The sequence below is a fragment of the Panthera pardus genome, unplaced genomic scaffold (genome assembly GCF_024362965.1).
Source record: "Panthera pardus isolate Hobbes unplaced genomic scaffold, ASM2436296v1 HiC_scaffold_7, whole genome shotgun sequence".
Classification (NCBI taxonomy): domain Eukaryota; kingdom Metazoa; phylum Chordata; class Mammalia; order Carnivora; family Felidae; genus Panthera; species Panthera pardus.
The window spans coordinates 32,802,587-32,828,385 of NW_026527002.1; the positions used below are offsets into that span (position 1 = coordinate 32,802,587).

At 36.9% G+C, this 25,799-nt stretch overlaps 1 protein-coding gene across 6 annotated transcripts in view; it reads left to right on the top strand.

The window, feature by feature from the left end:
- Nucleotides 1–7,303: 7,303 nt before the first annotated feature.
- LRRCC1 (leucine rich repeat and coiled-coil centrosomal protein 1) overlaps nt 7,304–25,799 on the top strand; it is a 47,196-nt gene continuing 28,700 nt past the window's right edge. For 2 of the 6 annotated variants that reach the window (XM_019453377.2, XM_053896134.1), the window contains exons 1-6: nt 7,305–7,474; nt 9,811–10,016; nt 10,316–10,381; nt 15,025–15,192; nt 18,091–18,266; nt 18,362–18,568. In XM_019453377.2, the coding sequence (XP_019308922.2) occupies nt 7,386–7,474; nt 9,811–10,016; nt 10,316–10,381; nt 15,025–15,192; nt 18,091–18,266; nt 18,362–18,568 (912 nt within the window). In that variant the 5' untranslated portion in view covers nt 7,305–7,385. Of the gene's footprint in view, nt 7,532–9,810; nt 10,017–10,315; nt 10,382–15,024; nt 15,193–18,090; nt 18,267–18,361; nt 18,569–21,154; nt 21,175–25,799 lie in introns of those variants that run through there. The other 4 variants (XR_002081075.2, XM_019453380.2, XM_019453378.2 and 1 more) reach the window with 4 other exon arrangements.

Sequence of the window (25,799 nt, forward strand, 5' to 3'; positions counted from 1 at the left end):
TCCCTCTGGTGTCAAGAGGTACTGCTGTATCAGAGGCCAGGCCACGGAAGGATTCTCCATTGTTCTCCTTTCTTTCCTGTAAAGAAGTCTCAAGTTCTGCAACCTCTCCCTCTCTAGCAGAGCTGTACGGGGCATGCAGCAAGCCATTCTTTTCTGTTCCTTTGTTCTTAGCTGCCCTCACCAAACTACACCAGTTCCATCAGTGTTCCATGGGAGGTGACACAGAAACCAGCCCTTCAGACAGCTCCCAGAAAGGCCAGGACCTTCATCCTGAGTAGGCCAAAGGCTCTACTCTTGCCTCTGAGAGAGGCCAGGTGATCTCTTTTGGCACTGAGCTGTACTGGCTTTGGGAGGGGCTGAAGTAGGTAAAGTCGAATTGTTCTTCTAGGACTTTTCAATGTGACTGTTCTTGGTTTGTACTAGTCTGAAGTATTGCAACTACTTAACTGGATTCTGGGCTCTTCCTAAAGGTATTTTGGGTATGTATCATTGTTAAATCAGTGTTTCTATGAGGAAATGAGGGCTGGAACTTCCTTTTCCACTATCTTGCTGATGTCATTCTCCTCTCTAGCTTACTGAATTAAAAGTTTGTTCATTAATTTTCAGTCTTCTGTTGTGTTACTGTTATGTAATAACTCATTCAAATTTCTAGCTTTCTCCTGAAATATTTTTGGCCAAATGCCACAGATCTTGATATGGATTGCTTCAATTACACAGCTATAAACTGTGATTTACATTTATTTAGGAGTATGATTTTCAAATGTCAAGTTACATACACTTTTTTTGATGAGCATTTCTTTATTTTGTTCGAGTACATTATTGTGGTCAATGAATGTAAACTGTTGGGAGGAAAAATTTTCCTCTACCCTTCAAAGATTCTTCCCATTGGTCTAAGAGTTAAATTGACATGATACAAATTAACAGAAGAAAATCAAATTTAATTTTGTATATATGGGAACCTCACAAACATGAGAGGTTCAAAGACAGAAAGATAAAATGAGGCTTATATTGCAATCCTGAAGCTAAGGAATGGAAGAGGAGCCTAGGGCTTCAAAGGAGAGGAGGTCAATGCACAAAGCAATAAGAAGAAGAACAGATGTTTGGTAACTGGATGGATATTTGCCTGCCATACAGATGGGCAATTCAGATAAAATGTATCTTCGGTCACAACTCTGATTCAGGAAAAGAACCCCCCGCAATTTAGATTGTTCTAGGTAGTTAAGGAAATGGCACATTTTGGGGAGACTTGTCCTAAATTCCTTCAGTCTCACCTTTAAAACTTTGAAGAAGTATCCAGAAGCCAAACTGATAGATAACTCCATAGCTCAAAGAATCAGCCTCAGTCTTGGGAATAGGTCAGTTCAGTTAAATAGTTGTGTCTCATTTCAGGAGGCAATCTTGCAGATGGGCTTCCAAAGTTAGGCCTATATTGTGCAAGCAATCAGGTAATTAATATGAAGCATCTCTATAGAATTAAAAGGAAAACAGAGGTTAATGGTTGGAGCAAAGTATAAACCTAGTGTCTGAGTGCTGCCAGTGAGATTTCTAGACGTCAGCCTTGAAGCATCTTCAGATAGAGTGATGGCAGACAGTGACAATCTGATAAATTTTCCTGGTTCGCAGTTTGAATGTCGCTGGTGATCTTTCTTAGTGGCCCATAGAGCAACAGGCACAAAGATCGTCTAAATATGGTCAGTTGGGATGATTTCTCTGACATCAATATCATGTCATCTAGCTTCAGTTTGCAGGACTTCAGGAAAAAGGGCAGCTTTAGTTCTCAATGATTACAAGTCAAAAGAAGGGAGAAATTTGCAAATTTTAGTTTGGAGAGTCTTAGCCAGATACTTGAGGAAACCAAAATTCAGGATACAGTCCACTTTATAAGCAAAAAATAAACTGTCAAAGACAATGGAACTAGAATCTAATACCCACAAAGGTGTGCTATTGAATTTCATTTTTCTAAAATCACCCTCATTTCCACCAAAGATAGCCAAATTAAGACTAATTTGTTTGAAAAATAAGTCTGGTTTCAAAAAAACTTGGCCTGATTGTTTGCGTAAGTGCAGCAAGAATAGTGATTGACCATATAGGCTCTTTTTGTTTTAAGTTTATGTATTTATTTTGAGAGAGAGAGAGAGAGAGAGAGAGAGAGAGAGAGAAAGGGAATAAGCAGGGAAGGGGCAGAGAGAGGGGGAGAGAAAGAGAGTACCAAACAGGCTCTGCACTATCAGCATGGAGCCTGATGGGGGGGCTCTATCTCACGAACAGCAAGATCATGACCTGAGTTGAATCCAAGAGTTGGACACTTAACCAACTGAGCCACAGAGGTGCCCTGGGCTCTTTAAAATCTGTTTTGCTAGAACTTTTCAGAAGGAATCTTCAGACTGAACTTTTAACAGTCTCTAAGGCAAAGAAGCTGAGCCAAACACTTGCTATCAGACTTGCCTACAATTATCTATATATGTGAGTAAATTCCTCTATTCTCAAGGATGCCAAAATATCCTGAGGTTACTGCAGCTGCAAGAAGTGACCTTCCTTTCTCACCTGGTAAGGACCCTAGAAGCAAGGTACCAGGCTGATTTTTCCAAGGGGCTTCATTGGCTCTGTAAAGTCAACTTTAGTTCCTTAAAGCTGTCCGGTCATATCTGAGTCTATGTATCTCTCTCAAAAACGACATTGTAGGCAAGTCTTGGCAATATAACCAATGTTTCCAATTATATCCTATTATAAAGAGAACACATTCTTATTGAACTTATGCAAATAACTATATTGCCATGAAGATAAGAAAACTCACTGAGAGTGTCCAAATTCTGGAGGGATCAAGTAGGGAGAAAAAGATAAAACCTTCATATTTGTTTACAAAAATATGTTTTACCAAATTGCTGTAAGTCATAGACAGCTTAAATGAAAATGTTTCCTTAAATCTGAAAAAACAAACATTAGAAAACCAGCAATGTTTCAAATAAGAAGTCATAAAAATTATAATCCTCTTCTTCAGTTCATTCAGTCCCATGTTATTAATTCTTGTTCTGCTTGAATCCAGTTTTCCTACCAGTTCTGGAAATTCTTACCCAGTTGAGTTATATGACCTTAAGTTTATCAGAAACCTATATTTGTCAAAAGTAATTTTCATGAATCTCCTTGAGGATGAAGCACTTTTGCAGGGAACCTTCTATAAAAGCATCAGAGTAAAACAATAACTGTCTGTAAATGACCAAAGACTTTTAAAAAAATGTTCATCATTAGAGAACTGATGAGAACTCATTATAATGGACTTGACAAGGAAATGTGGTTATTTCCATGACACACAGTACTTCAATAATTAGCAGTACAAGTGATAACATTCATTATACCAGGACAAATCAAAATTTTAAGAATTTTATATACATTCTAGAACAGTTATATTAATAGTATTCACCCATATAATCTAACCTAAGAAAGTTTATCATCATTTATTTGACAGTGCTTCCCATGTAATTTAGCATACAAAATAAGTCTAACTAGTTTAACATCTCTCATTATAAGGAGAGAAAACAAATCTTTTGGGATGTTTCAGGGCCCTCTAGAATATGTCATATCTCAATAGTAAGTTCTAAATGAAAAAGACTTCAGTTAGAACTGAACAGACATGGGATTCTCTCTCTCCCTCGTTCCTGCCCCTTTCCCAGGCTCTCTCTTTCTCTCTCTTTCAAAATAAACAAATAATTTTTTTAAAAATTAAGAAAAAAAAGAAATTCGGATATCTAAAACATTCAATTTTTTGAGAACTAACTCTTCAAATATTCTGGATAAATAAAATATCACACCAAAAAAATACAAATTACAAAAATATTGTATATAATGGTTGACAAAGAGAGATATACAAGCACAGCATGTGTTTGGAGGGGGTGATATATACAATTAAGTAACTGGAATTCATGAGTAATGCAATATTTTCAAGGCCAGAGGTCACAAAGGGGATGATTCTATGGGCCCACATTACTGACCTGATATTCCGTAGTGAGATCCATATGTAGAAAGTCATTGTAAAATTTTAAAAGCTTTGGGTTTTTATCTTTAAGTTTACATATATTTAGTTGGTTAAAAAGCCATTGTGCATCTCATCTGAGAAATTAGCATAAAAGTGCTACATTGATTCGAATAGAAAAAGACAAATACAAATTATAGCATATAATACCACTATTCCATTTTGATCCCACAGGAATGCAGTAAAACACTAAAGGCTATTCAAAAACTATTAAGATGAAGAAAAAGGAGAAAAAAACCATAGCTGCCTTATACCCCACATCCAAATCAGTAAACAAAACTTATAAAATCTAACTTACTAACACCTCCTCAGGTGTTCTCACCTCATCATTCCTTCCCTTGTCCAGGCCTTCATTTTTCTCACTCAGTTTACTGCAACAACCTCCTAATTTATATAGTCACTTCTAATCTCCCTCCAAACCACCTCCACTCAGTCTCTAGAGATAATGTTATAAAACACAAATCTAGTCCTGTCACTCTCCTGCTTAATAAATACTCTGCTATCTTGTGTTCTTGCATCTCCTCCCAACCTCACTCTGACAACTGCTGCAACCAACACACCATCAATCCATCACTACCTTCCTTTACCAAATGCCAACTGATAAACAAACTGTTGCGGGTTCTCCAAGATCTGAGTCAAGCCTAACTTTCTATTCTCACCTCTTGCTTTGTCACTTGCACACACCTTCGTCCCACATCAGCCTTTCTAAATAAATATTCCCAGAGTAGACAGTATTCATTCTGTCTCCCTCACAATGCTAACTTGCTGCCCAGTCTGACTGCCTATCTCATCTTGATCTCACACTAATAAGACTGACTCCAAATATATGGCCCATTTTGCACCCACCCCATGAATACTTTATAGACAGCATGTAAAGCAAGTCCAAAACAAACTGAAGTGCCATTTAAAAATACAAAACTACAGACTACAGTAATTGAAAAGTGTTAATTACATATTATTTAGAATATTAATGATAGGCTCTTTGAAACTTAGGACTTAGGTCTCCTATAGAAACTTAGTTAACAAATTTTGGTGTGCACATAAAGAATTTCAAAGCAAAACTGCAGTTTCTAAGCATTTGTGCTAAACAACAACAACAACAACAACCAGACAAACGATAGAAGTAGTTCATCAAACTATCATTTTAAAAAGTCAATTCTTTTTTACTGAGAGAGAGCGCACACGTGCAGAAGCACTCTAGTGGAGTGGGCGAGAGGGAGGGAGGGAGAGAGAGAATCTTAAGGAGTCTCCATGCCCAGGGCAGAGCAAAGGCAGGGCTCACTCTCATGACCCTAAGATCACAACCTGAACCGAAATCAAGTTGGAGGCTTAAACTGACTGAGCCACCCAGATGCCCCTAAAAAGTCAATTCTTGGGGCGCCTGGGTGGCTCAGTCAGTTAAGCGTCCGATTTCGGCTCAGGTCATGATCTCACGGTCTGTGGGTTCGAGCCCTGTGTCGGGTTCTGTGCTGACAGCTTGGAGCCTGGAGCCTGCTTCAGATTCTGTGTCTCCCTCTTTCTCTGACCCTTCCCTGTTCATGCTCTCTCTCTGTCTCAAAAATAAATAAACGTTAAAAAAAATTTATAAAAAAAAAAAGTCAATTCTTAAGTGCTAAGATTTTTTAACTCCAGTGACCATAATCAATATATTAATTAATTATAATGTCCATGATTTTGGAGGAAAGATCCAATACATTTAATACCATTACAACATAATTTATTTCTTTTTAATTTTTTTTTAATGCTTATTCATTTTTGAGAGACAGAGCGTGAGTGGGAGAGGGGCAGAGAGAAGGGGAGACACAGGATCGTTAGTAGGCTCCAGGCTCTGAACTGTGAGCACAGAACCCCTCCCAGGGCTCAAACCCACAACCATGACTTCACAACTGTGAGATCATGACCTGAGCCAAGGTTGGACACTTAACCAACTGAGCCACCCAGGCACCCATAACATAATTTGTTTCTTACATCAGTTATTTGTATTAGGTAAGACTATATAATACTCCTCCCCATTGAAAATCTGTATTTTAATGGATATTCAGAGATTAGTGACTTATCAATCATCTAATCCTACATAACACATTTCCGGAATTTACTGGCTTAATACAAAACACTTTATTTAACTACCATTTAACTACCATATTTTGCAATTTGGGATGGGTTCAGCTAAGCACTTCTGGGCTCATGTATGTATCTGTGTGCTGTGTGTCCTTAGCTAGAGTAACTTGTTTCTGCCCAGCACTAGAATTAAATGCATTGCCCCCCTCCAAAAAAAGGCAAAAGCAAGCCCAGAATCGAGGAACCGTTAGAGATTCTACCTCCATTTCTGGTTAGAAAGAGCTGCAGACATATGACAAAGCACATGATTAACAGGAAGTAGTGAATGGTGGCTACAAATTTTAGAACGTGATAGGTATAGCTAAACAGTAGGAGACCGATTAACATTTAAGACTGGAAATATCTTCAATATTAGATTAGAAAGTTAGGCTTTTATTTGACTGCTAATGAGGGACCACCAAAGAGTTTAGTTCAAGACAGTGACAGGTTCAGAGCTGACATACCTTTTGTCTCCATTTTTAAATATTCCCATGAGTTAGAGAGCAAGCCTACCAGGTGGCCTCTTCGACCTTCTGGTATTGTTTTGCTACCTGAAACGTCATTCATTTCCAGAATGCCCTTTGACCTAGTAAGACTCTGCTCAGTCATCAATAACTGTTTAGAAAACTTTCCCACTACCCACATCTCTATACATTTTGCACAAATGCTCCAGTGCTATTCCTAGCACTCACCCTGTTGCACGTCAATTGTTTCCTCCATTGAACTGTGAATGCTTCCAGGAACGAGAATGGGTTTCAACTTATTCCTCATCGCACAGGTAAGTGCCTGGCATATGTAAAGGCATCCCATAAATGTTTGCTGACTGAATCAACAACAGTAGGTGCAATGGCCGGTGGGGGAACAACTAACTTAGTTCTGTAAAGACAAACTGCTATCAAATCGGCTTCAGAAGTCAGCCACCTAAAACGCAAAAATCATACAGAACAGCTTCAAAGGAAAAACTCATTCTTTCCCCAACAGCTACCACGCGGAATGATGTTTCCCTTTACGGCAAGTCTCGAGAGTTGCGCCCTAGATACCGTAAAAAGGAGGGAAGCCCTTGGGGAAGAAAATCAGGTTTCCCGCTTTGCGGCACCGTAAGGGCGGGAAAGTGCCCGGCTGTCGGTTGGAAGACGGGCGGGTGGGGGGATCATCGCCCCGCCCTCTCGGGCTGGACTTCCGCTCACCAAGGAGGCGTGTTCCGGGCTCTCCGACCCAGCTCTGGGCGCCGGTTAAGATCAAGGTTCCCGTCGCCGGTTCCATGGAGGCGCCGGTGGAGGCGGAAGTTGAAAATGGGGACGGCGACAGCAGCTGCGGGGACTTGTGCTTCATGGACAAAGGCCTGCGAAGGTAAAGGGTGCTGCTCAGCCAGAAGCAGCCCGCGCATTCCCCGGATGGCAGTTGTGGGTAGGTGGCTGCCTCGGTGCAGCGGAGGCGGCACAGCTTTACCCAGACCACACACAAATGCTGTCCGGCTTTCTCCCGCCTTAGAGCTGCAGAATTGCTCTGAAGTACCTCGTCCCACGAATTGTCCTTATTCCTTTCCACTTGGACTTCTGAGCAACCTGGAAACTGCCCTACGACCTGACTCTACCAGCCTTTAACCATCCTCCCTCCTTTACTGGTTCTCCTCGTTTTTCTAATTATTCTTTTTTTTACTTGTTCTGTAATTGTTAGCATTCTCCGGTTCTGTCTTGTCTTTTCTGCTCCTTCTCTTACTTTGACAAAAAGTGGCACCGTGGTATCTCTAGCAGCTGTGGAGCGAAGTTTTACTGCTCTTCATTAGTTTTGCCTCAATTCTCTACACCTGCATTCTAATTTCTCCTTTGCAGAACACTATGATACCTATATCCATATACTTTTTGAAAGTGCTAAACATCATATTTAGCTAGTCGTTTCCCTCTTTCATGTAGCCCGTTTATGCATGACATACTAAGTTCTTTGTTCTGCTTTAACTGACTGGTCCTTGCCTACCTTTTCGGTCTCCCCTCTTAACCATTTCTTCATTTTACTCTATGATTAGCCATACTGCGCTACTGGCAGTTCCATAGTAGGCTTCTCTGTGCTTTTGCACATGCTGTTCCTTTGTGGCATGCCCTGCCATATGCAGAACCTTGCTGCTGATAATTAAACCATCTTGTTCTGGATTCTGATCTAAAATTTGCTACAAGACCCCAAGGACATGTGTTTTAAAGGAATATTTACATTTATATTTAATAATAGCTGTTATTTACTGAATGCCATTTATGTGTACATATTATATACGTTATCACTAATCCTCACAATTACTCTGCAAGAGGGCAATTTTATAAGTGACAGGAGGCTTAAAGGATCTAAACAGCTCTTCAGCTTCACGCAGCTTGTGAGTGATTAAGTTCAAATTTAAACCCTATTTCTGTCTAATTTCAGGGTCTGCTTTTTCTCCTGTACCACATTATCTGCAAAGTACTAATTTCCAAAAAGTAAAATGTGTCAGAAAATAAATGTACATCATTATGAGCATGTGTTAATAGCATAAGGCTTGGCACTAAATGATACCTCAGTAAATGACAGTAGCTAATTTTCTGCCACCAGTTATTAGGTGCTTCAGTCTGAATTCTAAGGGAGGAGCTGAATGATCTTATGGCATATTTAAAGTGTTTTTGTGTTTTAATTTTGAATTTGAAATTCTTGATGCTAATTTGGAAGCACACCAGAATCCCTTGTTTTTTATTTTACTCCCTGAGTACTAAACCTGCACTTTCACCAGTTAGGTTTCCTCTATGGTAGCTGCTACAGAACATAGAACAGATGCCTGTAACATTGTGTGTTCCTATTCCCAACTGTTCCTCCACCCAGCATCTCTGAACTATGTGCACTGTAGTTTTTATTCCTGGAACTACTATCTTCAGGAAAGGTTCTGGTAATAAATGGCAGTAATTGAGAGAATGAAGAGATGAGTTCTATTTAGAGAAGGTGCATTCCAAATTTATAGAAGGGAGGATGGAATTCACTAGAAATAGCACTAGAAATAGACTTTCACTACAGATAGCAATAACTAATGGTTTCTTTTGAAACCAACTACTTTCTGGTTAAATAGCTGTCGGAAATGGTAAATAAGGCAAGATTATAAACTCCAGTGCCAGATCTGGATTTATACTGCCTCAGGTAATAACTATAGGAACTTGGACAACTTATTTAATATCTGCAAACTTCAGTATCTTTATTCAGTATCTCAGAATACTGAGGATATTCAGTATTCTCTGCAATACTGGTTGCTGAGAATTGTTGTGAGGGTTAAATGAAATGAAGAAACTGGGGGTTAGAGAGGTTAACTCACTTAAGTAATTTAGCAAAAGAAAATGGTAGAATGCAGATTTGAACTGGGGTATTATGATTCCAGGGCCTTTACAATTACAGCCTTCATTATATGCTGATGTATGTAGAAGCTAGAAATGCCTAGGGTCACTTGCCTCTGTTGAATGGATTTCTTGTTTATCTCTATGGTCCAAAATACTGATTAGTGGTAAGAAGCACTGTACCTTATGAGATACTAAAATGTTACCATAAGTAGGAAGGATTTCATTATAGAATGAGTAGAGCACATAATTATCATCTACATGGTATTTGGTTGATTTTAATTATTTGGTCATGATTTTAAAATCTGTTCCTTAATTATTTTTGATAACATATATTTTCTCTTGTAGCATATCAGAGTTATCTTTAGATTCAACCCTTCATGCCATCAATCTTCATTGCAATAACATCTCAAAAATTGAAGCCATTGATCATGTTTGGAATTTACAACACTTAGATCTGTCATCTAATCAAATAACTCAAATTGAAGGGCTAAATACACTGACAAAACTATGCACTTTAAATTTGTCCTGCAATATGATCACAAGAATAGAAGGTTTGTAAGTGATTTTCATGTGATACTTTGCATAAAAAAGATGATTTAAATGCTTTTCTTCTTCCCAAAAGAATGGAATAAAATATAAACCTTTGAAAACTGAGCCTAACTTTTACTACATAAAGAGTTTTCTTCAAGAAAAGTTATCAGTTTTTAAGTATTTTGTAAAATGCCAATAAAATTGATTTCACTGCTATCTGACTGGATTTGCTTCAAACTGTCTGAAATAGCAATACTGTGTAGCTCTAAATAATTATTTTAATTCCTTAAAGGCTTTATTTTATTTTATTTTATTTTAGGACTTGAAACACTAATTAATCTGACTAGATTGAATTTATCTTATAACCACATCAATGATCTTAGTGGTAAGTAGATAATCTTATATTTTCTATAATGCTGAATGTTTGCTACATGTGATGAATTAGGCTGAGCTCAGCATGCTGAAAACTGAATAATCCCATTTTTGACCAAAATATCATCTAGAGAGTGTACTTCAGTCATAATTCTTTTTTTTGGTGCCAAAGCTACAGCTAAAATAAAAAAATAGGAACATAAACTAGGGTGCTCGGCAACAGAAAAAACTTGGATGGGAAAGACTTAGTTTGGGAGAATAATAATGTTTTAATCGTAAATAAGTAATATACTATCATATAAAGAAGAATAGTTATAATAGAACTTTTTACAATGATGAAAATATTATATATCTATGCTGTGTGGTATGACAACTAATTGCCAGATGTATCCTTTTGGAGCACTTAAAATGTGGCTAGTGCAGTGAGGAACTAAATTTGCAATTTAATTTTAACTTAATTTTAAAAAGCCGTATGTGGCTAGTGCTAAGATATTGGGCCATATGGGTATACAGCATTCTAAAGGCTATTGCGAATTGAAGATCAAATAATTTTTTTTCTTTTTGACTTTTAGCATGTCTACAAAGTTAAACATTGTTACCTATTTTTAATTGAGTAAAGTGATACACTGATAAAATGAACAAAGTTTCATGATTATTCTTAGAATTATCTGTTAGAACTGGCAGATTTCTTCTAATTATCTTCACAATTCTATCAGTATTTGAAACAATTTTATTCATGTGTTTATTTTTCTCCCAGTACTACAAAAATACTGCCCTATGCCAGGTATTTCATATATAGAAAATTAAAGAGAACCCTACCATTAAGCTGGAATGGCAAGAATATTTTAATTTTTTAATGTTTATTTATTTTTGAAAGAGAGAGAGAGACTGAGTACGAGTGGGGGAGGGGCAGGGAGAGAGGGAGACAAAATCCGAAGCAGGCTCCAGGCTCTGCACTGTCAGCACAGAGCCTGATACATGGCTCAAACCCACGAACTGTGTCATGACCTAACCTGAAGCTGGACGATTAACCAACTGAGCCACCCAGGTGCCTCAAGAATACTTTAATTTTTTAAAACCTTTTTTCCCTGGGATGCCTGAATGGCTCAGTCAGTTGAACATCCCACTCTTGGTTTCGCCTCAGGTCATGATCCCAGGGTCTTGAGATAGAACCCTGGGTTGGGCATGAAGCCTACTTGAGATTCCCTCTTTCTCTCCCACTGCCCCTCTCTCCTGCTTGCTCTCTCTTTTTCTCTCTCCAAAAAAAAAATTAAAAAATAAACGTTTTTTCCCAAAGATGTGAAAATATTAGAATTGCGTATTAACCCTAGCTTTGTCACTGCTACATGCTGTTGAGCAAAGTATATTATTACTATTTGGATGCAGTTTCCTTATCTGAAGAATGTGACTCTTGGATAAGATTTGCTCGTTCATTCACTCAACAAATATTTATTGACGATCACTGTATCACATACTGTTCTATAGTGATGAAAAACAACAACAAATAGATTAGGTTCTGGTCATAGGGCTTACATTGTAGTGAGGAAGAAAAACAAAAAATATGATTATGTCAACCCCTTGAAAATAAGCAAAAGATTTGAGCAGACGCTTCCCCAAGAGGATATCCAAATGGCAAATAAGCACATGAAAAATATATGTATATATTTAGCATCCTTAGTGATTAAGAAAATGCAAATTACAATTGTAATCAGATCTACTTCATACCTGCTAGAATAGATAGTTTTAAAAACTTACAGTACAAAAGACTGGTGAGATTGTACAGCAGCTAGAACTTGCAAACACTGTGGGGAGAACTGAAATGATACAACTATTTTGGAAAGCAGTTTGAAGGTTTCTTATAATCTTAAACATACACTCACCATATAATCATGCAGTCCTTCTAGGTATTTACCTAAGAGAAATGAAAACATGTCTATTCAAAACCCTGTACATGAATGTTTATATGATTATATAGCTGTTTATATAATGATGTTTATATGATTCTTTATAATCTCCCCAAACTGGAAACAGTCTATACGTTTACCACTTAGTAAACAATAAACAAATAATAAACAAATTGTGATTCATCCACATGATGGAATATGCTTGGGAGCAAAAAGGAATGAACTATTGATACATGCAGTCATATGGATAAATCTAAAAAGAAATAGGCTAAGTGCAGGGAGTAAGACACAGAAGGTTGCACTGTATGATTTCATTTATACGGCATTCTGACAAAGGCAAGTTTTAGTGGCAGAAATTAGATCATTAGTTGCCAGGGGTTGAAAATGGGAACAGAGACATGTTGATTGGAGGGATGGAAATGTTCTGCATCTTATTATAGTAGTGGTTATACAACTGTATATGCTTGTTAGAATACATTGATATGTATACCTAAAAAGAGTGTGTTTTAGTGACTTCATATCAGATTGTAATAAGGAGTATGAAGAAAATATAGGAAACCATGTAAGTTCTAATGGATAATTCTTAGAATGATAATATTTTATGTGTTCAATAAATAAAGGCACTTTATATAAGAGCATGCAAAAAGAGTAAGGCACCTCACCTTCAAGCCTGTCCTGATAAAAGAACAGAAAGAAGGGTAATGTGCTAGAGCATAGTAATGAGGGGTTAATGTGCTAAGAAAACAGATGAGAAAGTAGGCAAAGGCCAGATCACAGCTTCATACTCAGGGTAAAAGTTTGCATATTATTCTAGGTGCAATAGGAAGCCATAGGAGGGCTTTAAACAAGTAAGTGATATATGTGTTTTTAAAGGATCGCTTTGGGGGCGCCTGGGTGGCTCAGTCGGTTGAGCGTCTGACTTCAGCTCAGGTCGCGATCTCACGGTTCGTGAGTTCGAGCCCCGTGTCAGGCTCTGGGCTGATGGCTCAGAGCCTGGAGCTTGCTTCCGATTCTGTGTCTCCCTCTCTCTCTGCCCCTCCCCCATTCATGCTCTGTCTCTCTCTGTCTCAAAAATAAATAAACATTAAAAAAAATTTTTTTAAAAATAAAGGATCACTTTGGTTGCTGAGTAAGAATGAATGTTAGAAGGATAGGAGTGGAAGTCAAGTGATTGGTTAGGAGAGACTCGGATTAAGGTGGAAATAGTGTAGAGGAGCAAATGAATATATTTTGGGGGTAGAGTTCATAGGATTTGCTGATGGATTGAGATAAGGAAATGAAGAAAAAAGGAATCAAAGGTAATTAGCTGTGAGTTTTTTCTGTAGTTACAGGCGGATGATGGTACTATGTGGGAAAGATTGGGGGAAAAACCAGAGTTGAGGGGGTGAGACGTAAGGATTCTGTCTTAAATTTGAGAACCCTATTAGACATATGTGTTTATGTATTTGTATAACGTGCAGTTTAGAGATTGGGAATCATAGTTGGAGTTGTAGATTTGGCACATCAATGGTATTTGTAACCATGAAACTGTAGGACATCCTGGATAGCATATGAACAGAGAAGGCAGACCAGGAATGAGCCTTTAAAATTGAAAAGTAAGAGGAACATAAAGTTAAAACATGAGAGGAAGAACCAGTAACGTGGAACAAGGACTTAGACACGTCACAGGAAATTAAGAAGAAATGCTGAGTACTTACAAGAACGCATGAGAGAAAATCTGATCTTGTAGAGAGTTGTCAGAGAAGACTTTTCTGAGGACATGAGGGATGAGTTGAAGTCAGTGATGAGGACTGTGAACAAAAGAAGAGGCAACCCTGTAAGGAACAGAAGTAGAAATTAGCCCAATAAAGATGGAGAAGAGAAGAGTATACCAGTCAGGTTGAAGAAATTGAAGGAAAAAAAAAAGGTGGGTAAAGTTGAATTTATATATGGAGAGTACTAAACCAAGCAAAATTGTATATAAGACCTCAGGAGGAACAATATAGAGTACACCTCTGAATGGTCTTTCCAAAAGAAGGGAGACTAGGGCATTCATCCACTGACAGTCCCCCTTCTGTTAGGAATATCCCTGGAGGTTTTAACTCCCTTACATTTCCAGGCTGCACCTTTGCTCAAAAGCTCCATTTTGAAGGGAGCTCTGAGGCAAGAAAAGAGAAACATGAAGTGCTCCGGGGAGACACTGGCAGTGTACATGGCCGCATTCATCACAGCTGCAGCTCAAGTCCGAGGCTGGTCAATGAGAATGGTACCAGGCAGCAGTCGCCTCTGCTGCAAACCTAGTTCCTAACATTACCATGCTCTAGGTGCATTCATGTAAGAATTAGTACCAGGGAACGAAATCAAATGGGTGCTATTTGTATTTTATGCTCAAACCAACAAAATTGAAGGATATTGCAGTGTTTGCTTATGTCTACTAATCAAAAATATGTATTGATCGAGAGCCTTAAGTCATGCCTTTATGCTTCTCATAGAAGTACATAACATTGGCCTTGGGAGGTACATTGTTGTGTTTGAAGAAAACCAGAGACCTCCAGGCTAGGGCCTCAAAGAGATGCTAAACCTGTGTTCCTTCAAAACAAAAATTGACTTTACGGATACCTTATTTATTAGCTGTAGCTATATGCAGAGTCTTATTAATGCTGCTCCTTTGTCTCAAAATCTAACCCATGTAAAAATTATTTTTTAATTAGTTCTTGGAAAAATGACTTTGGTGGTATCAAAAAATTTGTTTTTTTTTCCCCCCGTACTCCAGGTTTGATCCCCCTTCATGGAATTAAACATAAACTCAGATATATTGACTTACATAGTAATTGTATAGATAGTATCCATCACTTACTTCAGTGTATGGTAGGATTGCACTTCTTGACTAATCTCATTTTGGAGACAAATGGAGAAGATAACCCTGTCTGTCGTGTACCAGGTATGAGCAATTAATTTAATACTTTTTGTAATAGTTAATATTCAAAGATCCTTTATTTCCAGCAACTGGTATTGATGATCTCCTTTTATTTGTCTTAAGCTTTGCAACTTTTTATTACATGTTTGGAAAAAACCATAATCGCAAATAATTTTTAAGACAAATTGCCATTAAAAGAACACAGGATGAACAGATAAGTAATTCTATATAAACAGCTTTATGCTTGATAAGTGAATGCCTCAAAATTAAATTATGTTATGTTATATTCTTACAGTATAATGCTGTGCAGGCATAAAAAAATAAAAAACAGAATCTTTAGCTACTGGTATGCACTTATCTCCAAGATATACTGTTAAGAGAAAGAAAAGCAAGCCGATTACAAAACATTGCAAATAATAGGTTGCCATTTGTACGCAAAGGGTAACGTGTGTATTTGCTGAGTATATATGTAAAATATCTAGAAGGCTACACCAAAAACTGGTAACAATGGCTAACTCCGGTATTAAGTAGCTGGAGGTCAGGAAATGCAGAAATAGTGGAAAGGGTAGCTGCAAATCAGGAAATGTTAGGAAAATTTTTTCCTGTATACTTTTTCTTTTTTTTTTTCTTTTTTTTTTTTTTTAATTTTTTTTTTTAACGTTTTATTTATTTTTGAGACAGGGAGAGACAGAGCATGAACAGGGGAGGGTCAGAGAGAGGGAGACACAGAATCTGAAACAGGCGCCAGGCTCTGAGCTGTCAGCACAGAGCCCGACACGGGGCTCGAACTCACGGACCAAGAGATCATGACCTGAGCTGAAGTCGGACGCTTAACCGACTGAGCCACCCAGGCGCCCCTCCTGTATACTTTTTAAATTTTATCTGTGAATGTGTTAAATAATTAATAAATAAATGATTTTTGTAAGAAAGAAAGCTTAAACTGAATATGATATATAGAAGACACTGCTGAAATGCCATTTGAGCTAATTCAGAATCCCTGAAAGCTGGCAAATACAAAGCAGACCAGACTGCAGTTTCTAGAACTCACTAATCTCAAGTTGCTTAACCAAGCAATAAGATGACAAATGTAGAATATGAATATATATTCTAAAGATCTGCTTGGGTAGAAGTTGGCTATAGAGTTGGCTTCATTCTGTTATTAATATGCAACTGTATGAAGGCTTTTCCCAGAATGGAAACCTGTTTTGATAATTTTACTTCAGACAAGAATATAATAGATTTGAGATTAACTATTTTCCTCAGGCGATATAATATAGAGTCTCCCTAACAATCAGGATAGTGAACTTCAGTTTTCTTTTCTTGAAAGGAAACCTTATTGCTAAAACAACTTTATTTTTTCTCTACTTACCCAAGTTGGATTTTTTCTTAACAGTTTGTCTTAAGAGTCTCTAGTTACTACAGTTTGAACCTTTGTTTTTCACTTTATTTGATGAGGTATTATAACATGATTGCCATCCCCCTAGAATTGAAGGGATACTTATTACTAAAATTACTTAATCTCCCTTCAAAATTTCTAGTATTAATTTGCCAGACCTCCTTCTTTATTTTGGAGTTTTCCCAACCATTTCATTGCCCTTTGTTTAAAATTATGGTTAAGTAAAATTAAAGTGTTTCTTTTAGCCAAAACACAAATTAATGGTGATTTATCAGATTTCTCATATTTAATTGTACTTAGGGAAAATAAACATATTCTTGAATAGTTGATACATTGCCTATCTTAATCTTAGTTATATGTAATTTAAGGGGGACAGTTGGGGATGTTTAATTGTACTAATGCTTGAGGCTTCATTAGCAAAATTCTGGATTTCTGGTTGTTACCCACATTACCTGATTTATATTTATACTAATCATATTACAAATAAAAGACATGTTTGGCTTTCTGTTCAGAATAAACTGTTACTTGGGAATGCAAGCTGGTGTAGCCACTCTGGAAAACAGTATGGAAGTTCCTCAAAAAACTAAAAATAGAACTACCCTACGACCCAGCAATTGCACTACTAGGCATTTATCCAAGGGATACAGGTGTGCTGTTTTGAAGGGACACATGCACCCCCATGTTTATAGCAGCACTATCAACAATAGCCAAAGGATGGAAAGAGCCCAAATGTCCACTGATGGATGAATGCATAAAGAAGATGTGGTGTATATATATATATATATATATATATATATATATATATATATATATATACACACAATGGAGTATTACTTGGCAGTCAAAAAGAATGGCATCTTGCCATTTGCAACTATGTGGATGGAACTGGAGGGTATTATGCTAAGTGAAATTAGTCAGAGAAAGACAAAAATCATAGGACTTCATTCATATGAAGACTTTAAGAGACAAAACAGATGAACATAAGGGAAGGGAAACAAAAATAATATAAAAACAGGGAGGGAGATAAAGCATAAGAGACTTATAAATGTGGAGAACAAACTGAGGGTTACGGGAGGGGTTGTGGGAGGGGAGATGGCTAAATGGGTAAGGGGCACTAAGGAATCTACTCCTGAAATCATTGTTGTACTATGTGCTAACTAATTTGCATGTAAATTTAAAAAAATAAAAAAACAAGTTAAAAAAAAAGAATAAACTGTTACTGGTATCATGCAGATATAACTTTAAAGCAATTTTATGAAAGATAAATCCAGCAATGGTGATTTTTAACTTTCTGATCTTCACCAGGAGGATTTTGTGGGATGGGTGGTGGGTACTGTTTGTTTGTTTTGTATTTAATGATTACATATTAGAGAAGGACCAAGGAGCTTTTATTACAAGTTTATTTGTTGCATTCCAGGACTAATTTTATCATTTAGATATATCTGGTAGCTGATAAATTTACTGTATTCTAGAAATAACTAACTTTTTAATGCCTGACTTTTCACTTTGAATATATTGTTTCCAAGGGTACAGAGCAATTCTGCTCCAGACGTTGCCACAGCTTAGAATCCTAGATTGCAAGAACATATTTGGTGAGCCAGTAAATTTGTCAAAAATAAATTCATCACGCCTACAGTGCTTAGAAGGTCTTTTGGATAACTTATTTTCTTCAGATTCTCCACTAAATATAAGTGAAGATGAGGTATGGTATTGTTTTTTTTTTAAATATAAAAGATAACTTCAAATTTTGACTAATAATATAAATTTAAAAGATTTTGGTTTGTTTCTGTATCATAGATAATTGATAGTATGCCAGTGGTAACACCACCCATCGATGAGATAGTTCCCTTGGATCAGTTTGCATCACCAACAGATACTGGTTTGACATCCTTTATATCTGTGTGTCCATCTTCTGAGCCGGAGAAAGTTAATCATGAAAACAATTTTAATAATGACATGAAACTTCAGAAAATAGATGATCAAATTTTACAGCTTCTCAATGACGTAACTATTTTTCCTATTTTTCTAAGCAGTGTGTTTGTTGAAAAAAATAGTTAAGAATATGTAAAATAAAAATACCATACAAGCTAACCAACTAGAAACACTTTACAGTTAACATATTGGTATGTATGTATTTTTTTCCTTTGCAGAAATAGGATTTGTAATAATAGTTTTATAATAGTAGTGGTAGAAAAAGGTAACACAATTTTTTCACTCATTTTCCTTTTTGTCCTTCAAATGTTTATTATGTAATTCCTTTGTTCTGCTGTACTTCATATTATTTCCACCCACCCACCTTTTATTTCAACCTTAAATAAACTCAGAACTCTTTGGACTCAATGTTTATTATCATACAGGATATGTGAATTTCTTTATTGTCTATTATCCTCTATTATCTAATTGCCTCTATTATGTTCACTTGTTTAATGATCAAAACCACTTCTAGAACTTAGAGCTGAATGACAAGTGAATTTACATAGTTCCTGCTTCAATTTCTGTTTACAGCAGACCCTCACCAGATTAATCTCTACTTTCCTGAGATATTAATTCTTTTTTTACCCCTACTACTGGTACCCTGGCTTTTAGAATATTTGAACTATGTGGATGAACTACAATTCCTAGATTTATTTTTGTTCAGGTCTCCAACCCTTGCTCTAGCATTCTTGGCTGTGATCTACAATAGCAGCTGTTTTCTTAAATATCACACCTCCCAGAATGCAGTAGATTATTACTTAACCCCTACCTGGATGTAAGGTAGAAATACTGTGGTACAGCCCAAAGAGGCTATTAGTCAAAAGTCTGTTTGACCTAGATATTTGTAATTAAATTTTAATCAAAAATTTTTCCTCCAAGTGAGGTGGGTGTGGGGAGTAGAAAACGCTAATGGACTTATGCTTCAAAAGATTTTTAATAATTCTGAATTGTTATCATACTTAAAATACTAACAGTGCTTCAATAAACAAGAGATCTACCTTAGGTCAGTGAATTAATAAGGATGAAAGGATTTTGTTTGCCAGAAATCTCTAGAGATTTCATTTGGGCCACATAGGTAGATTGTAATAGAACTGGGACAACAATGCCAGCCTATACATTCTTTGATATTGTTGATAACATGTCACTGAGCTTTCAGACGTCTCCATTTACTCAGATTTCATCGTACATCTTTTCTAATGGCTGATTCTTCTACCAATGTCAGAACTTAGATTTAAGTTGAGTAACTTAAATATGAAGTGAACTTTTGCGGCTTTTCTTATGCCATCCTCCTTTCATTTTCACAACAACCCAATCAAGTAGATAGGGATTAACATATCATTCTTATTTTATGGAAAAGAAACTTGGGACTTGAAGCATCCTTATTAGTAAGAGAATTGAACTTCAAACCCAAATCTCTAATAACCAGTCTGGTATTCTCTCCACCATCATGCTTTTTACTCAGTTATGGTGACAGTTCTTCCTACCTTGTAACGAAAAATAGGACTCTAGCTAACAGGGGGAAAAAACATGACTCATTGCTCCACATATTAAAAACAAAATTAGGTAAATAACTTCTTATCTGCTAATCTTGGTGTGGAAGGTAAACGTAAAATTTTAATTTCAGTTGATGTATACACTCTGTTATTTCAAAAGTAGTAATTTATAAGTGAAGTCATTAAATTACTGAAAATGTGTTATACTACAATGATACTTTTAACTATGGGACTTAAAATTATTATACTGATTTTGAGAGTTCTCTGTGAAGACTTTTGTCTTTTAGTTTTTCCGTATCATTTTATGATGAAATTTTCAAATTTAGAGCAAACTTGATAAAATTTATTAGTGAATACCAGTATACCCACCAACTAGATTCCGCCACCAACATTTTACTTTACTTATTCCATCATATATCTATCCATTTTGACTCTTGTTTTAAGCTCAGGTCATGATCCCAGGGGTGTGGGATCAAGCCCCACGTCGGGCTCCCTGCCAAGCATGGAGCCTGCTTAAGATTCTCTTTCCTTCTACCCCTTTCCCTTGCTTGGGTGTGTGCTCTCTCTCTCTCTTTCAAATAAATTAAAATAAATTTTGAAGAAGTACCTTATGACACATTTCAAAGTAAATTACGTGTATTGGTATACTTCCCCCAAAACACTTAAGCATTAGTATACTTCCCCCAAAATAACTAACTATAGAGTTCAGTATTTTTTTTAACCATCATCTCTTTTGATGTAAAATATAGATGTGTGTTTTCCCTGAATTGACAGTATATATATATCTGTTACCCAAACTTCTAAGAAGATAAACATTACCGTGCTCAGCATTACCCCTTCTCACTGTCTTCTGATCCCCCAAGGCAATCACTTTTCTCACTTTTTCATCATAGATTATTGAATGCTTCTTCCAGAACCTAATATAAATGCAGTCATACAGTATATATACTCTTTTGTGTAAGGTCTCTTTCACTCAGCATAACTTTTTTTTTTCTTAATGTTTATTTATTTTTGAGAGATAGAGACTGAGACAGAGCACAAGCAGGGAAGGGGCAAAGAGAGAGGGAGACACAGAATCTGAAGCATGCTCCAGCCTCTGAGCTGTCAGCACAGAGCCCAACATGGGGCTTGAACTCAAGAATGGTGAGATCATGACCTGATCTGAAGTCGATCGTTTAACCCACTGAGCCACCCAGGCACCCCACACTTAGCATAACTTTGAAATCATTCTATATATGTCTTTCTATTATTTAGATCTTTTTCATTGCTCTCAGCAGTAGTTTTAGTATACAAGTTTTGCATATCTTTTATTAAATTTATTCCTAAATGTTTTATGTTTTACAGTATCACAAATCAAACAGTTTTTGTGGTTTCAGATCCCATGATTGCTGCTTATTTGTGAAATATAATTTTTATATATATATATATATATACGTGTATATATACATATATATACACGTATATATACGTATATATATATGTATATATACACGTATATATATATGTATATACACACACACACACACACACACACACACACACATATATAGCGCTTGGGTCCTGTGACCTTGGTAAATTTACTTATTAGTTCTAGTACTTGTTTTTATATTCCTGGTGATTTTCTACATAAATGATCATATGGAGACAGTTTTCTTTCTTCTCTGATCTTTATGCTGTTCCTTTTTGCTTTGTTGCAAGAGCTAGGATCTCCATTGTGATCCTGATGATAAATAGTGAGAGTGGGCACTTTTCATCTTGTTTCTCATCTTAGGAGAGCCTTCAATATTTCACAATTCAGTATGATGTTAGTCTTAAGTTTTTCATAGTTGCCCTTTTATCAAATTAAGGAGTTTACTTCTGTCCCAAATTTGCTGAGTTTTCTGATGTTGTTGATATTTTTTTGTCAAATGTTTTTTCTGATCTTATGGTTTTCTTTTTTACTCACATAATAGTGTAAATTACATTGATTAATTTCCAAGTGTTAAACAAACATTGCATTTTTAAAATAAACCTCATTTAATTATGATATAGGATCCTTTTGTATATTCTTGGATTTAGTTTCTAATCAATGTTTTATGAGGGTTTTACATATTTGCTCATGAGGAATATTTCTTTTTACTTTAATTGTAGCATGAGGATTTGTGTCTTCTCTCTCTCTCCCTCTCTCTCTTATTTCATGTATTTTTTTTTTTCTTGGTCTTGGTCAGTTTACCAAGGGTTTTGTTTTTCTTTACAAAAATCAGTTTTGTTAGTTTTTCTTAAGTTTATTTATTTGAGAGAGAGAGAGAGAGAGAGAGAGAGCGAGCAGGGAAGGGGCAGAGAGAGAGACAGAGTATCCCAAGCAGGCTCAGCGCTGTCAGCCCAGAGCCCGATGTTGGGCTTGATCCTGCGAACCATGAGACCATGACCAGAGCTGAAATCAAGAGACACTCAACCAACTGAGCCACCCAGGTGCCCCAGTTTTGTTAATTTTAATCTGCTTTCTGTTTTCTGTATTACTGATTCCTACATTTTTTTATTTCTTCTATTTACTTTTGAGTATACCCTTCATTTTTCAGCTCTTTTTTTCCCTTTTTTAACTTAAATTTTGGTTAATTAACGTAGTGCAGTATTGGTTTCAGGAATAGAATTCAGTGATTCATCACCTGCATACAACACTCAGTGCTCATCACAAGTTCCCTTATTAGTATCCCTGACCCATCTAGGCCCTCTCCCACCCACCTCCCTCTGTCAACCCGTAGTTTGTTCTCTGTCATTAAGACTCTTGTGGTTTATTTCCCTCCCTTCTCTCCCCCTTCCATATGTTCATCTGTTTTGTTTCTTAAATTCCACAAATGAGTGAGATCATATGGTATTCATCTTTTCTCTGATTGACTTATTTTGCTTAGCATAATACATTCTAACTCTAGCCACCTTGTTGCAAATGGCAAGATTTCATTCTTTTTGATGTCTGAGTAATATTGCATTGAATATATATATACCACTTCTTTATTCATCAGTCGGTAGACATTTGGGCTCTCTCCATAGTTTGGCTATTGTTGATAATGCTGCTATAAATATCCGAGTCGTGTGTGTGTGTCCTTTGGGTAAATACCTAATAGTCCCATTGCTGGATTGTAGAGTAGTTCTATTTTTAGTTTCTTGAGGAACCTTCATACTGTTCTTCAGCGTGGCCGCACCAGTTTGCATTCCCACCAACAGTATAAGAGAGCTCCCCTTTCTCTGCATCCCCCCAATACCTGATGTTTCTTTTTTTAATTTTTAATTTTTTAATTTACATCCCAATTAGTATATAGTGCAACAGTGATTTCAGGAGTAGATTCCTTAATGCCCCTTACCCATTTAGCCCATCCCCCTTCCAGCAACCCTCTGTTTGTTCTCCATATTTAAGAGTCTCTTATGCTTTGTTCCCCTCCCTGTTTTTATATTATTTTTGCTTCCCTTTCCTTATGTTCATCTGTTCTGTGTCTTAAAGCCCTCGTATGAGTTAAGTCATAGATTTTTGTCTTTCTCTGACTAATGTCACTTAGCATAATACCCTCTAGTTGCATCCACGTAGTTGCAAATGGCAAGATGTCATTCTTTTTGATTGCCGAGTAATACTCCATTGTATATATATACCACACCTTCTTTATCCATTCATCCATCGATGGACATTGGGGCTCTTTCCATACTTTGGCTATTGTCGATAGTGCTGCTATAAACATGGGGGTGCATGTGTCCCTTCAAAACAGCGCACCTGTATCCCTTGGATAAATGCCTAGTAGTGCAATTGCTGGGTCATAGGGTAGTTCTATTTTTAACTTTTTGAGGAACCTCTATACTGTTTTCCAGAGTGGCTGCACTGGTTTGCATTCCCACCAGCAATGCAAAAGAGATCCTCTTTCTCCACATCCTCGCCAACGTCTATTGTTGCCTGAGTTGTTAACGTTAGCCATTCTGACAGGTGTGAGGTAGTATCTCACTGTGGTTTTGATTTGTATTTCCCTGATGATGAATGACCTTGAGCATCTTTTCATGTGTCTGTTAGCCACCTGGATGTCTTTGGAAAATTGTCTATTCATGTCTTCTGCCCATTTCTTACTAGGTTATTTGTTTTTGGGTGTTGCATTTGGGTGTTGTTTGTAAGTTTTTTACAGATTTTGGATACTAACCCCTTATTAGATTTGTCTTTCACAGATACCTTCTCGCATTCTGTAGACTGCTTTTTAGTTTTGTTGATTGTTTCCTTTGCCGTGCAGAAGCTTATCTTGATTAAGTCCCAATAGTTGACGTTTGCTTTCCTTTCCCTTGCCTTCGGCGATGTGTCTGCTAAGAAGCTGCCGTAGCCGAGGTCAAAGAGGTTGCTGCCTGTGTTCTCCTCTAGGATTTTAATGGTTTCCTGTCTCACATTTAGGTCTTTCATCACATTTAGGTCTTATTTATGTGTATGGTGTAAGAAAGTGGTCCGTGGGCACCTGGGTGGCTCAGTTGGTTAGACGTCTGACTCTTGATTTTGGCTCAGGTTATGATCTCATGGTTTTTGAGTTCAAGCCTTGTATTGGGCTTTGCAGTGACAGTGCGGAGGCTGCTTGTGGTTCTCTGTCTGCCACTCCCCTGCTTGCTGTCTCTTCGAAAGTAAACATTAAAAAACGAAAAAAAGGAAAGTGGTCCAGTTTCATTCTTCTGCATGTAGCCATCCAGTTATCCCAACACCATTTGTTGAAGAGACTTTTTTCCATTGGATGTTCTTTCCTGCTTCGTCAAGGATGAGTTGACCTTATAGTTCTGGATCTATTTCTGGGTTTTCTATTCTGTTGCATTGATCTGTGTGTCTCTTCTTGTGCCAATACCATACTGCCTTCATCACTACAGCTTTGTAATATAGCTTGAAATCTGGAATTGTGACCCCTTTAGTTTTGTTTTTCTTTTTCAGGATTGCTTTGGTTATTTGGGGTCTTTTGTGGTTCCATACAAATTTTAGGGTTCTAGCTCTGAAGAATGCTGGTGGTATTTTGATAGGGATTGCATTAAGTGGGTAGATTGCTTTGGGTAGTACAGATATTTTAACAATGTTTGTTCTTCCAACTCATGAGCATGGAATGCTTTTCCATTTCTTTATGTTCTCTTCTATTTCTTTCATAAGTGTTTTATAGTTTTCAGAGTGTAGATCTTTTACCTCTTTAGTTAGGCTTATTCCTAGGTATCTTCCTGTTTTTGGTGTAATTGCACATGGGATCAATTTCTTGATTTCTTTTTCTGCTGTTCGTTATTGGTATATAGAAGTGCAATAGATTTCTGCATGTTGATTTTATATCCTTTGACTTTGCTGAATTAATGTATTAGTTCTAGCACTTTTTAGTGGGGTTTTGGGTTTTCTGCATTGAGTATTATGTCACCTTTAAATAATGGAAGTTTGACTTCTTCATTACCAGTTTGGATGTCTTTTATTTCTTTTTGTTGTCTGATTACTGAGGCTAAGACTTCCCGTACTATGTTAACTAATAATGGTGAAAATGGACTTTTTAAAAAAATTTTATTTATTAATTTTGAGAGAGAGTGTGAGAGGCAAAGAGAGGGAAAGAAAGAATCCCAAGTAGGCCCCATTCTGTCAGCACATGCAGGGCTCAGTCCCACAAATCATGAGATCATGACCTGAGCTGAAATCAAGAGTTGGTCGCTTAACCAGTTGAATCAGTCACGTGCCCAAGAGTGAACATCCTTGTCTTATTCCTGATTGTATGGAAAAGGCTCTCAGTTTTTCCCCATTGAGGATGATATTAGTTGTG